The 12,907-nt window shown below is 37.5% G+C and overlaps 3 protein-coding genes across 5 annotated transcripts; all 3 read left to right on the plus strand.

Annotated features, from left to right (window-relative positions):
• Positions 1-1,075: 1,075 nt before the first annotated feature.
• On the plus strand, positions 1,076-3,642 carry LOC109161309. Its single transcript, XM_019309644.1, has 4 exons — positions 1,076-1,162; positions 1,419-1,733; positions 2,501-2,608; positions 3,278-3,642. The coding sequence occupies exons 2-4, from the start codon at positions 1,428-1,430 to the stop codon at positions 3,584-3,586; spliced, it is 723 nt and encodes a 240-aa protein (XP_019165189.1). The 5' UTR covers positions 1,076-1,162; positions 1,419-1,427; the 3' UTR covers positions 3,587-3,642.
• A 1,113-nt stretch (positions 3,643-4,755) lies between these two features.
• Positions 4,756-6,580, plus strand: LOC109161533 (pollen-specific leucine-rich repeat extensin-like protein 3). The gene has a single exon (XM_019309975.1). The coding sequence runs from the start codon at positions 4,816-4,818 to the stop codon at positions 6,436-6,438; it is 1,623 nt and encodes a 540-aa protein (XP_019165520.1). The 5' UTR covers positions 4,756-4,815; the 3' UTR covers positions 6,439-6,580.
• Positions 6,581-9,449: 2,869 nt separating this feature from the next.
• Positions 9,450-12,829, plus strand: LOC109161534. Of its 3 annotated transcripts, none has more exons than XM_019309977.1 (10): positions 9,450-9,557; positions 9,652-9,849; positions 10,097-10,291; positions 10,451-10,548; positions 10,710-10,779; positions 10,850-11,038; positions 11,120-11,373; positions 11,612-11,702; positions 11,798-12,014; positions 12,329-12,829. In XM_019309977.1, the coding sequence occupies exons 1-10, from the start codon at positions 9,552-9,554 to the stop codon at positions 12,535-12,537; spliced, it is 1,527 nt and encodes a 508-aa protein (XP_019165522.1). In that variant the 5' UTR covers positions 9,450-9,551; the 3' UTR covers positions 12,538-12,829. The 3 variants fall into 3 exon arrangements, with proteins under 3 accessions (XP_019165522.1, XP_019165523.1, XP_019165521.1); XM_019309978.1 differs by having other exon boundaries at positions 9,667-9,849; XM_019309976.1 differs by having other exon boundaries at positions 9,450-9,849.
• The last annotated feature ends 78 nt before the right edge of the window (positions 12,830-12,907 follow it).

Genomic DNA, 12,907 nt, shown 5'->3' on the forward strand with positions numbered 1-12,907 from the left:
TCGTCGTCAGGGCACGGGCTGTGGGGGCTTTTGATAAGTTATATACCCCGGGTCCGTGCCATCGCTTACGGTCGGGTCGGGGTCTCTCGGTTCGGGTCTTGGCTTACGGGTCGGGGTCAAAGGCGACGGGGCAAACCCGAGATGGGTCAAACCCGCCGCCTCGGTGGGCCTTTAAAAGGGCCCAAAGCCCTTTGAGGGGGGGGGGGGGGGCGGGGGGGGGGGATCTTTGGCCCATTTGGAGCGAGGATCTCTCGGCTCTCTCTCTCTATTCTCTCCCCCTTCTTCCCTTTCTCTAGAAATGCAGAGACAAACACACAAAACAGGAGTTTAATAAAAGAGGGATTTGAGCTATTTCTTGTGTTGTTTCTTGTTGTTTATACATATACATATTCATCCAGTACAAACACCCTACTATACGGGGGAATTAGTACTATCACATGTATTTTCATTTTTACTTCATTTTGTATTTTTTGTGTTATTATTTAATTGGTATACGTGACGGGAGTTTATACTCTATAGGTGTACATATAACATTTTTCATGTATGAAGAGGGTGTTTGGTTTAGATAATCGTGTCATATTTTTTAGGGAAATGGAAATATATAAAATTCTCATATTTGATTTAAGCTTTGTAATTTTTTTTGAAAAATTGTAACATAACTCACATAAGATTTTTAGCTATTGAAACGAAATGTGAGATATTTCACATTTCTTAGATATTCTTATATTCTATTTTTTTATTGTTAATTTTGTCATTTAGAAAAAGATAAAGGAAAATGTTACATGTACTTTCATTTTGTACTCCCAATTTATATTCTCACACACAAAATTTTGATATGGGTATTAAGACGCACATGAAAAAATAAATTATCAGAATCTGTCATATCACGGAGTAAAATTTAGGGAGTAAGATTGGAAAGTGCATATACTATAACTCAAAGATAAATTCAATAATCGTCGCCTAATTGGGCTTACAATAATCTCCGTATGATTGGGCTAAAAGCCCACTTATGGCGCAGTTGTTATTTGTTAACTACCAGCTCCACCTCCCAACTTCCATAACCGTTTCAGGAAAATAAGAAAGATCGCCCTTCTTGATCACCTCATCTGAAAACAAAATCCCCATACGCCCATCTTCTCGAATCGTGAAACGTTTTCGTCAGGTAAATTAAACCTCTTTTTAATGTTAACATTTTTCTTAGTATCTCCTGAACCTTACCTCTTTGCCCTCAAATTCCAGTTCCGCCATTGATTGTTAGCAATAGTCGTGTAAAATCAGTGTATAGTATAAGTTGGTACAATAATTTTCAGATTTCTGGTTCATGTTATATGTGTTTACAGCCCTTTTATTGGTTCTGAAATATATGGTTATGGATATAGAGTAGTAGTACTGTGTATGATCTGTAGCTTGAATTTCAGAAGGTGGGGATGGCAGCCATGGCGGCGATCAAAGTGGTGACGCTGACAATGGCCATAATAAGCTGTGTATATGCCGGCAGCGACGACACAAATCCTGTATTTGATCCATGTTCAGATGCAGCGGTTCAGAGATGGGATGGTTTTACATTTGGTCTGGTGTTTTCTTCCAAAGATTCCTTCTTCTCCAACCAAACCCAGCTTTCTCCCTGCGATCGCCGCCTCCCCCTTTTCGGTTCTCCTGCTCAGCTTGCGGTTTTCAGGCCGATGGTCGATGAGATTTCACTCCTCACCATCAACAACTCCCTCTTCAATCCAGTAAGTCCGGAAAACACGTCTATTGACTTTATTGGTTTGAACCAATTAATTATGTACAATTTATACTGGTTTAACTTATTTTGTGGTCCAGTTAAGGTTACATGCAATGCCTTTTAACTATGTACAATTATATTTATGATGGTTTAGCTTATTGTGGTCCAGTTAAAATTACATGCATCTATCAGATAATATCTTCGAGTTTTCCTTTGTCACTCAAATAAAAAAACTAGTTGTCTATTATGTGATGACATTTTTAGGAGTTTTATTATATGTAATTCTCATTCTTATTTTCTCAAATTTACTTCATGATGTGACAGACACTAATTAATGAATTATTATTTTTATGCGAGTCCTAATAAAAGTGTTAGGAGTAAAGAATGAGAGTAAACATAAGTTCTCTTTTGGTAAAATAGTTAGATCAGTCAATTTTAACTTATTTGATCATTATTAGTTGTTTAACTTGGTTAAACAATCAAATATAAGTGTTTGATTAATTTGTTTTTATAACAATTTATTGTTCTAAAATGCTAAAATTCAAAAAACTGTTTAAAGTAGCTTTTGATATATTGTTTGAGAAAGTCATTTTGTACGTATGTAATCAGCTAAGTAGCTAATAGTTAACAAATAATTTACCAAACCTTTTTCTACAATCAACTAATATTATCAACTAGTCAAACAGAGTAACTCAATAAGCTAATAATAGCCCTTTACGCCACACTCCTATAACACTTTCCTATTTTTAGTGGTTTTTTTTAATGCTTTCTCAGGTCTTTTCCGGTGGTCATATGGTGGCATTTGCCGGGCGAAAATATGCGGCCAGGTCTTTCCCAGCTTTTGTTGCCGACGTTAGTAACACCGTTACCAGCCACACCCTGGTAATTACACCGTACTAAGAACTGTTTCGTTTTAGTTTTGTCGTCTTAAATATATACTATAAGCGAGCGTTAATTAATAACGTAACATTAGATAGTATGTAGTTTTATATAGAGTAAATACCAGCGGAGGTCCTCTGACTTTGGTGGCACTGCCACATTTAGTCCTCAACTTTTAAATCAACCACTCTTAGTCCTCTTACTTTTTGTTTCTAACCAACTATGGTCCTTCCGTTAAACTTGACCATCTAATGCCATTTTCTCAAGGATAATTCAGTCCTTTCATAATTAATTTATTAGTTATTATGTTTGCCGAGTCATACCGAGATATCCCGACGTCGTTTTGGCACAACCTTCGTATCAGCTTTTGTACGCCATTTTGATTCACGAGCTGGTTTTGTACACGTTCATAGCTGGGAAACCATTGTTTGACTATTCTGATGAGGAAATTAAACATAATAATTAATAAATTAATTATGAAATTACTGAATTATCTTTTAGAAAACGGCATTAGACGGTCAAGTTTAACGAAAGGACCACAGATGGCTATAAACAAAAAGTAAGAGGACTAAAAGTGGTTAATTTAAAAGTTGAGGACTAAAAGTGGCAGTTCCACCAAAGTCGGAGGACCTCCGCCGGTATTTACTCTTTTATATATGTTGATGCATGCAGGTTGTTGAATTTCAGAAAGGCATCCTCCAGAATCTGTATTGGAAGAAATTTGGGTGCGTTTCTTGCATCGGAAGTTCTTTGGTTTGCCTTAATCAGACTGATTGTGCAATAAAAAACAACAAGTGTCATGGCTATGGCGGGGACACCGACTGCAGCATTAGCATACAGTTGGCGTTTTCAGGCACAGACAAGAACGATGATGTTCTCAACTCTTGGTACGAGGTGAAGAATCTCCGACAATACTCTCTTTATGCACTCTACTCTGGTCTTAGCAATTCTATCACCAGTCCATTTAGCAGTCTTTTTTGAGAAATTTGTATGGATGTAAACTCTTGTATGTGTTTAATTTGTTCATGGAGCTATTATAAAGGCCACATCTTTTTAAAAATGAATTATACGGTCTTTTTTTTTTTTTTTTTTTTTTGGTGTAATTACACTTGCTAATAGTAACTCTATCTTGCAAACAACATGAACAAATTTATGACCCTGCACCCAGCAAGGTTCTTGCAAATCAAATTACCATTAGGTAACAAATTAAACATGTTTTTAGATGCATATAAGACATGCATGACAAGGCAACTCCGATCCTATGGAGTTGGTCAAGTAATTGATTCGATCAGCGAAGCCAAGAATTCTATTGAATCGGAGCGAAGAAGCAAGGACGGGTCCATAAATTTTTTCAAGTGAAGACCAAACATGAAAATAAAAGAGATAATTTGAAAAATAAATAAATAAATTATCCAATAAATATAGATATAAATATTGTTGGATATGAGTGAAAAATAAAACACATCAAAATTTTATAAAAATATTCATAACAATTTGATAAAATAATTTGAATAGGTAACACATTATAAATTACACGCCTTATTATTAATATAAAAGAATGTTATATATATATATATATATAACCTTTATTATTATAACTAAACATATGCTCTACCGTGTTCATCCCTATTTAATACAATGGTGAGTAGGTTGCTGATACAATTACAAATTCACTAACTCAATCGAAAATATCATTTAATTAGTAAAGTGTGAAATTTTATATTTATTGTTTTGAGAGAAAATTAAACATAAGATACAAAGGCATAATATTATTGTATTTCAACATAAGAAATATAAATTAAATTAAACAGGAAAAATAAATCTAAAACTATGTGGATCGATATCCAATCCAATAGGAGAAATTTCAATTTATTATACATGAAATTATTTTACATCATCCATGGCTTATACTGGATCAACCACATATACATGGCCAAGAATTTGTATCTCGATCCTCAACAATTGTCTCCGGTTCAACGGTGAACCCGTTCTTGATTCTCCGACATTCATGTCAGGGGCGATATGTTTCCGGCGAAAAAATGGACGGCCAGTTTTGATTCATCTATCCACTACCGGCCTCTGAATCACATCTCCCCTTTCTCATATATAATCCCCTGATTCATTCATTCATTCATTCCAGCAGCCTTCGGCGCCGGCCGATCCCAGAATAACGCAGTGATATAATCACGGCAAAGTTTCTTTCCATAATCATGGCCGCCGTCGGCTGCCTTGTCTTCCTTTCACTCCTATCATTCTCTTCCATTTCTCTTGCATTCACCGATGCCGACGCAGAAAACATTGCTCGCCGCCAGCTCCTCCATTTTGCGGCGGAGGTTGATTTTTCCGGCGAAGGGTTCGAGCATAAACTCGACCTGAAGCTTGAGTTTGCGAATGACAGGCAGAAGAAAGCTTATGTAGCTCTCCAGGCATGGAAAGACGCCATATATTCCGACCCAAAAGGGATCACCAAGAATTGGGTCGGCCCAAACGTTTGCTCCTATAACGGCGTCTTCTGCGACCACGCTCTCGACGACCCAACGCAGTGGGTGGTCGCCGGAATTGACATCAACCACAGCGATATCGCCGGCCACCTCCCAACGGAGATCGGGCTGTTGACGGACCTCGCCTTGATCCACATGAACTCTAACAGGATTTGCGGTATCGTCCCAAAGACCATCTCCAATCTGAAACTTCTGTTCGAGATCGATTTCAGCAACAACTGGCTGGTCGGGCCGTTCCCGGACGTGATTCTGGAGCTGCCGTCGTTGAAATACCTTGATCTCAGGTACAACAATTTCGAAGGGGCGTTGCCGCCGTCGCTGTTCGACAAAGATTTGGACGTTATCTTGTTGAACAACAACAGATTAGAGTCCAACCTGCCGGAAAACTTCGGCAACTCCACCGCCTCCGTGATCGTGTTGGCTAACAATAAATTCTCCGGGTGCGTCCCGAGCAGCATTGGCAGAATGGAACAGAGCGTGGAACAGATCCTGCTATTGAACAATGAATTCTCCGGTTGTTTGCCGGAGGAAATCACTTTGCTTAGTAATATAACGGTGTTTGATGTGCAGCGGAATAAACTGGTCGGAGAATTGCCGAAGGGGTTGGGGTATATGCAGAGTTTGGAATCGGCTTCATTTGCGGGGAACATGTTTTCTGGGCATGTTCCTGATGGTCTTTGCAGCTTGCCTAACCTTAAAAACCTGTCGTTTTCCGGGAACTATTTTGAGATGGAGGATGAGTCGTGCCTGCCGCTAAAAGATGGGGTTGCGGTTGATGATAGCGACAACTGCGTTCTTGAACGGCCGGGCCAAAAATTGCCCCAGAAATGCTATGAATATTTGAGCAAGCCTGTGGATTGCAGTAAAACTGGGTGCAGAGCTGCTACTAAAGAGACGCCTAAACCAAAACCACCGGTTTCTTCTCCTCCACCACCACCACCGCCCGTTGCCTCTCCACCACCACCTCCACCGGTCTTTTCTCCACCCCCACCCCCACCGGTCTACTCTCCACCCCCACCCCCACCGGTCTACTCTCCACCGCCGCCACCTCCAGTCTACTCACCACCCCCACCAGTCTACTCTCCACCGCCGCCACCTCCAGTCTACTCTCCACCGCCGCCACCTCCAGTCTACTCTCCACCGCCGCCACCTCCACCAGTCTACTCACCACCCCCACCTCCACCTGTCCACTCTCCTCCTCCCGTGCAATCACCACCACCGCCGGCACCCGCAAAGTCTCCACCGCCACCTGTCTTCGCTGACGTAAAACTGCCTCCAAACTTGGGCGCTGTGTATGCATCACCGCCACCACCGATATTCCAGGGTTATTAAAGGCTTCAACATCGACATCTTATCTCTATACTGTAATATCATTCATAGTCGTTCCAAAGCAACATACAAGCCTGTCTGCAAAAATGTAGTGAATGTTTAGTATTCTGCCGCATATATATGGAGAGATTTTACCTCATTCTAACTTTCGTGCATGATCTATGAGTGACACACAAATACCAATTAATGCATGTGATCATAATTTGGTAATAACGACACAAAGAATAAAGAATCCAATATAATACACCCCGCGTGGGTCTTAGCTAAATGTTTAAATTCTTGTTTCCAAAATGTTGAATCCTCAACTTTACTTATTGCTTATGAGGAATCTCATTATCCCCTAATTGTTCATACATGTATTGTTACTGGTAAAAGTCATTGTTCTCAAACTTCACATGCCATATTCTTATTGGGGACAATTGGACAAGTTTTATATTTTTACCGATCGAGCATTCATACTTGCATACATTTGGTAGTGTGATTGCTGGTTTCCTTTTTCACCAACAAAAATTAATTGATTTAATTCTCTCCGTACTTGAATGTGTTCTGTTGATTTTTAATGCATCAAATAATAATAATAATAATAATAATAATAATAATAATAATAGAGTTGATATTTTAGTTATAAGTATTTATTGTTATGCATCCATTCAATAACAAGCTTTATTCCGTATATTTGTTTTAACGAATTAAATATGGAGTATACTAATAAAGGCAAAATCTACAAAGTACAAATAAAATTTTGTTTTCTTTTCATTTTATCCAAGAAAATAAAATAGCTCAATAGAATATGTGTATTGAACCACATACAAGTTTTATAAAAAATCATGCTTTTCCAGATCAGATCGAAGTAGACGAAGGGTTAAGTGTTGAGTGGGAATCCGGGGCTCCGGTGGATGCCGCGGATTCTAATATTATTATTATAATAATATTATGTCCGAGGCACCTGTTTAGACCGGAGACTCGGATCCTAATATTATATCTGCGTCACCCTTTCCTAGTTGTTGTCTCGGATTCGCATATTATTATTATAATAATAATCTTTTCGAGGCACCACTTTGTAATTGGTGCCTCGTAAAATTCTCCTTTTTTCTATATAAGACACCTTTACCTTAAAGGTGTAGTGGAAAACACTACTTATATTTCTAATTCTGTAGTAGTGAAAGATAAGTTTATGTAATTAGGAAAACTTTTTGCAATTCCATGTAACAACATAAGCAATTAATTATGTTAATAACATAGGGGAAAAAAAGATGAATTGTTGTTAAATTATAAAGAATTTATAAGTGTATGTATAATAAAATGAGTACAATATATAAATTATTATTGTATGTCAAGCGTTGTCTATTTGTGAACATATTAAGAATTGTCCGTCGAGTGATTTAGTCCTTCATTTTATTTTGTTGTCGGAAAGAAAATTAATATTTATTTGAGTTAATTATGAATGTATCATTTCTAATTTTAATTTTAGTCATTGACTTTTAAAACTATCAAATTAAGTCATGGAGTATTAATTCATATACAATTGTAATTCATTATGGTTGTTTAATAAGAAAATGAGGGGTTTGTTTAATTTCCGGCATGTGATAAACAATTAGCACAATGATCATGACTTTTTAATTTTAACAATTCAATATTAGTAGTTCATAAAAGAAAAAGCCAACGATAAACAATTAGACATGATGCAATAGTTATGAACTAATTTTGGTAGCTTTTAGGCTATATTTGATAGAACTTGTATCTTATTTTAAGTTACAAATAAATTATAAATTGTAGAGATGAAAGGGTCAAATAGGCCCCTAAACTTTACCCCAAAGGTTAATTAGGCCCATAAACTTTTAAAAAATTCAATTAAACACTCAAACATGTCAAATTGTGTCAATTAAGCTAAAAAACCAGTAAATGACATGTCATTATAGGTCATTGCAATTCCGGCCACCGGCGACAATTTCCGATCGTCTTCCACTGGAGAAGACGACCAGACAGCCGCCTTCTCTAAGCAGACGGCCGTCTGCCGCCTTCTCCAAGCAGACGACCGCTTGCCGCCTTCTCCATTAGAGAAGACGACCAGACTGCCATATCTAGTCGTCTTCTCCACTGGAGAAGGCGGCCGTCCGGTCTTCCACTCACGACCGGACGGTCGGATTTTGTCGCCGGTGGCCGGAATACGTCATCGAAATTGAAATGATATGTAATAACAAGTCATTTACCAGTTTTTGGGCTTATTAATTGACCCAATTTGACATGTTTGAGTGTTTAATTGAACTTTTTTAAAGTTTAGGGGCCTAATTGACTTTTGGGATAAAGTTTAGGGGCCTATTTGACCATTTTCTCTAAGTTGTATTTGGTAAATCATGAATAGTCTAAAGTAATAACTCATTTTAAAACACTGTCATAAGTAGCGTTTCAAAATAAGTTAGTAACTATTAGTTTTAAAGTTTTAAACTATCTTATAAGCTAAGAGCAATCTCATTAGATGAGGATTTTATTTGATTTTTGCAAAGATAGCTAGCAGAGAGAACATGGAGTCTGGGAGAGATAAGGGAAAGAAGAAAAAAAAAAAAAAACAACACGGGCGCGTGCAATCAATTGTGCGTGACACATAATTGAGGAGAAAGAAATTGTTTTTTGTGGGACAGTAAGTCCCACCAAAAATCAATTCTTGCAGGGTAGTCCCAACCTTCTCTCCACTCATCTTTTTCTTCCACATGGGTAAAAAAAAAAACTGCAAAAATCTCTCTAAAAATCACAAATTGAGAGGCTATAAGTATATGCCAAATAGAACATTAAAAATCAAGAACTAAGATTATAAATAACTAAAATAAATGATAGTGGGTTGACTACATCTGAAATTAACTCTATAGATTTTTATATAATTTGTAAGGTTAGATGTTCTAGTTTCATAATGGAGCAAAATTTTGGATGCAGTAGAAATTGAAGGATTTTTTTTAAACGATTAGTTGAAATTGAAGCGACACGACGTCGCATTTATCCTGCTAGCAATGAAACGCACATTGAACCAGATTTCGTATTCCATTTCGTTTCGATGCGATGCAACTACCAACCACTGAATGCAAGGTGGCATTTGAATCTTCACTGAATAACCAACAAGGAACATGATGGTATTACTTTCTCTGTGATTTTGTTAATATCCAAAGAAAAATCTAGTTCAGAGATATGGCGGATAAAATGACCGAGTCTTCCAATGAAGAACAGATAACGTTTGTGCAGGAAGAAGTTGAAAAAGAGGCTGAAACGAAAACGGCAGATTCGGCAAACGAATCACAAGCTGAACTACCTCCGCCACAGGATAACAGCGATGGAGGATGGGGTGGTTGGAGTTTCTCGGCGATCTCGTATATATCCGACTTTCAAAAGGTCGCTGCCGTCGCTGCCGAAGAGATCTCTCGCAATGTACGTCTTTCCATCTCATGTTACTGTGTGCGTGGCGATTTTCTAAATTTGTAAATAGTTTGTTTGACGCTGGAAATGCCTAGATTCTCCAAACTGTGAGTAATATTCACAACATTTTTTGAGATGAATTATGAGATCTGTTAAATCATCACCAAATACTGGATATCATATCTTGTGTCTCGATGGTGCCTTTTCAATTATTTACATTCCCAGGTTGGTTTCAGTTGTTTGTTCATTTATTGTGTAGGCTGCCGAGGCTGCTAAAACAGCTGCAAAGAGCATTTCTGAAATACAGAACACGCTTGAAGACGCTGAATCTCATAAAGACGATCAAGCTGAAACATCTGCAGTGGAGGAGCAAAGTAAAGACGAAAATGACATACGGCGACAGGCTGCTTTGGAAAAATTAGAGAACGCTAGTGAAGATTCCTTCTTTGGTCAGGCAAGTTACAGCGAAACGGACTAAGATGTAGCTGTTCATTTGCAAAATATAGGGATTGTGCAGTGCCCATTCACTAACTTTTTTATAGGCATAGATTTTAATTATTTTCCTAACTAGTTTGATATGGCCGTAGTTTCAACCTTTAAACCATATGTGCAGCACTTGAAGGTTATTGACAATTCAGTTGAGAGTTTTGCTTCAGGAGCTTGGCAAGCATTAGGAAATGCAATCAAAGGAGGTTCCGATTTTGTCCACAAGTACATTTAATTACATTGAGATTGCAGATTATAGCATCCAAATTATTGACTTTGCTGTCCATTTATTTATTATTTTATTTTAATTTCTAAGTTTGGGAATTTATTTCATTGCTGAAATACCATATGTGGTTAACAAAACAATGCTTTGCCATGTTTTTCAGACTTGAGGAGTCCATTCAGCAGAGTAGTTCACCTGCAGCAACTGGTTCCGTTGCACCTTCCATACTAGAGGTCTGCACCATACATCATTAATTTTTATTTTGCTTTAGAGGCTGCTGCTTATACTAGGGCTATTTTACAGACAGGAAAAGCTTATACTGCCAAGGGAATGCAAGTGCTTGAGCAACTGGGGAAAGAAACTTTGGATCTTCTGATCTCAGAAACTGATAAACATACCAAAGAAGCCGAAGGAAATATAGATGAATCTCAGTTTGAAGAAGTATCATTTGATCGGTGTTTCTATATTTATGGAGGTCCAGACCAATTGGAGGTCAGTTACTTCTGTTTGCTGTTATATCTTGAGGTACATTTCTTTGGTGCATTCAACTTTGAAAATGTTGTTTATTCACAGGAGTTGGAGGCATTCTCCAACCATTATGCAATGTTATTTAACCGAAGGAAAGTGAAGCTGGCGTCTGAGCAAAGATCTATTTATGATGGAAAGCTTAAACAGGTGCAGCAAATTTTTGACTTGAGTTCTAAAATAAATGGAAGTGTAGAGTCAGAGAAAGGGAAACAAGTAGAGGCTGGAAATGAGGACAGTGCAGACGAGATAAAGAATTTACATGATTCCAGTGTGAGGAGAGCTTCAGAATTAGCGGTTGGGTAATATATGCCATAAACATATTGAAAGTTCTTTCTTTTTCTTCTTGTTTTTTTGGTAGAGGGGTAAGTGGTGGAAGGGTTATCGCATATTAATCATAAGTTTCTTTTCAGCATGCAATCTGGGTAGTTTTTGTTGCATATTATGATTGGATGTTTGGCAAAGAAAACATATAATTTTTGGTCAACTTCTTTTCAAGTTAAAAAAAAAAAAAAAGAAGCTCTTTCTGGTTATTTGCAGCTTTGATAATGCTTTGGCTGGACTAACTCCAAATGACATGGTTCAAAGAACTGCAGGGAGATTGGATTCCCTTCATTCAGAGGGTGTTCAAGTATGTGTACATGAAGTTATTTCTTTAGCTCTTTGTTTTTGTATGATTGGTGTAGTTAGGAAATAGCAAGTATCTTATTATCCATGTGAATACAGAGGCTCTCGGACATGTGTTGTTCTGCTGTCACCCAACTTCTGATGCTTGGGAAATCTATCATATCTAATGCAAACAAGGCTCTGGATCAGGATGCCAATGAGAAAATGGTGAAATTTAATTGGCCCGAGGATTCTGTAGAAAAGGCTATGATTATCCGAGCAAAGACACAGCTGATTGTTGGACTTCTTGAGGCAATCTGTTCTGCTTTTATCACAGGTATAGTTGCGACAGTATGCATTTTTTTTTTTTTAGTCAATTTGCAAATTTCTTCTTTGTTTCTTGCTTTTTCTGTGTAAACCTTCATCTTTGTCTTGTTATTTACTAGATCAACCCATAGTCTCATAGGTCAGGCAACATCAATCCTTGACTAGTCCCTTGTATGCTTTCTAGAGAAATCGTTGATGGGGTTACTTGAATGTGTATCAGGATCAATTATGTCTGATATATACATATGGAGATCTGGTATCATGAATTGCAATATTAAATATATTGGGCCTATCTGATTTTTTATGAACTTGTATGCTCTGCAGGCATATCGAATGTGACAGAGTCACACATAGCTGCAACCAAAGGTGATTCTGCCAATTTGCCTGCAGCTACTCAAAAATCAATTCAGGACAAAGCTAATGCATTTTCAAAGAATCTTCATGCTGATCAAAGAACAGCCATGGACAAAATTCAGGATGGGCTTCAGTACTTGTCTTATGTTGTCCTCTCAACCTCAATTCCTGCTGCTTGAGAATACATTGACACTAGCAACAAAGCATTCACAACCAGGTTCTTTTTTAGTTTATGAGTGTAAATAGTTGCAATTATAAGTTTATTCAACACGTCTTTTTTGGTGTCACACACTTTTCAGCTTGCTAGGAAGAGAACTTCTCTATAATATGGTTATTAATGTTGGAATGGATCTACTTTAATTTAGTAGAATACCTTGTTAAATTCCCCCAGTTTTTCCTTTAAGGGAAACAATATAGATATGTTATGGATTGATGAAATAAACTTTACATACATATTCACATTCTTGGAAATTGGAATCTTGGCCATGAGTTTTAAGATTTTCATTGTTTATAATCCTAAAAAATTATGTGCCATAAAGTTAAGACAGT

This window comes from Ipomoea nil, unplaced genomic scaffold (assembly GCF_001879475.1).
Source record: "Ipomoea nil cultivar Tokyo-kokei standard unplaced genomic scaffold, Asagao_1.1 scaffold2922, whole genome shotgun sequence".
NCBI lineage: Eukaryota > Viridiplantae > Streptophyta > Magnoliopsida > Solanales > Convolvulaceae > Ipomoea > Ipomoea nil.

What these genes read in the sequence shown, in the direction of transcription:
- LOC109161309 (XM_019309644.1), top strand. Translation starts at nt 1,428, where the DNA reads ATGGCAGCCATGGCGGCGATCAAAGTGGTGACGCTGACAATGGCCATA. An exon ending in ACAACTCCCTCTTCAATCCA is followed by an intron (nt 1,734 to 2,500) that starts GTAAGTCCGGAA and finishes ATGCTTTCTCAG; the next exon opens with GTCTTTTCCGGTGGTCATAT. An exon ending in CCGTTACCAGCCACACCCTG is followed by an intron (nt 2,609 to 3,277) that starts GTAATTACACCG and finishes TGATGCATGCAG; the next exon opens with GTTGTTGAATTTCAGAAAGG.
- LOC109161533 (XM_019309975.1), top strand. Translation starts at nt 4,816, where the DNA reads ATGGCCGCCGTCGGCTGCCTTGTCTTCCTTTCACTCCTATCATTCTCT.
- LOC109161534 (XM_019309976.1), top strand. Translation starts at nt 9,613, where the DNA reads ATGGCGGATAAAATGACCGAGTCTTCCAATGAAGAACAGATAACGTTT. An exon ending in GCTTCAGAATTAGCGGTTGG is followed by an intron (nt 11,374 to 11,611) that starts GTAATATATGCC and finishes GGTTATTTGCAG; the next exon opens with CTTTGATAATGCTTTGGCTG. An exon ending in TTCATTCAGAGGGTGTTCAA is followed by an intron (nt 11,703 to 11,797) that starts GTATGTGTACAT and finishes ATGTGAATACAG; the next exon opens with AGGCTCTCGGACATGTGTTG.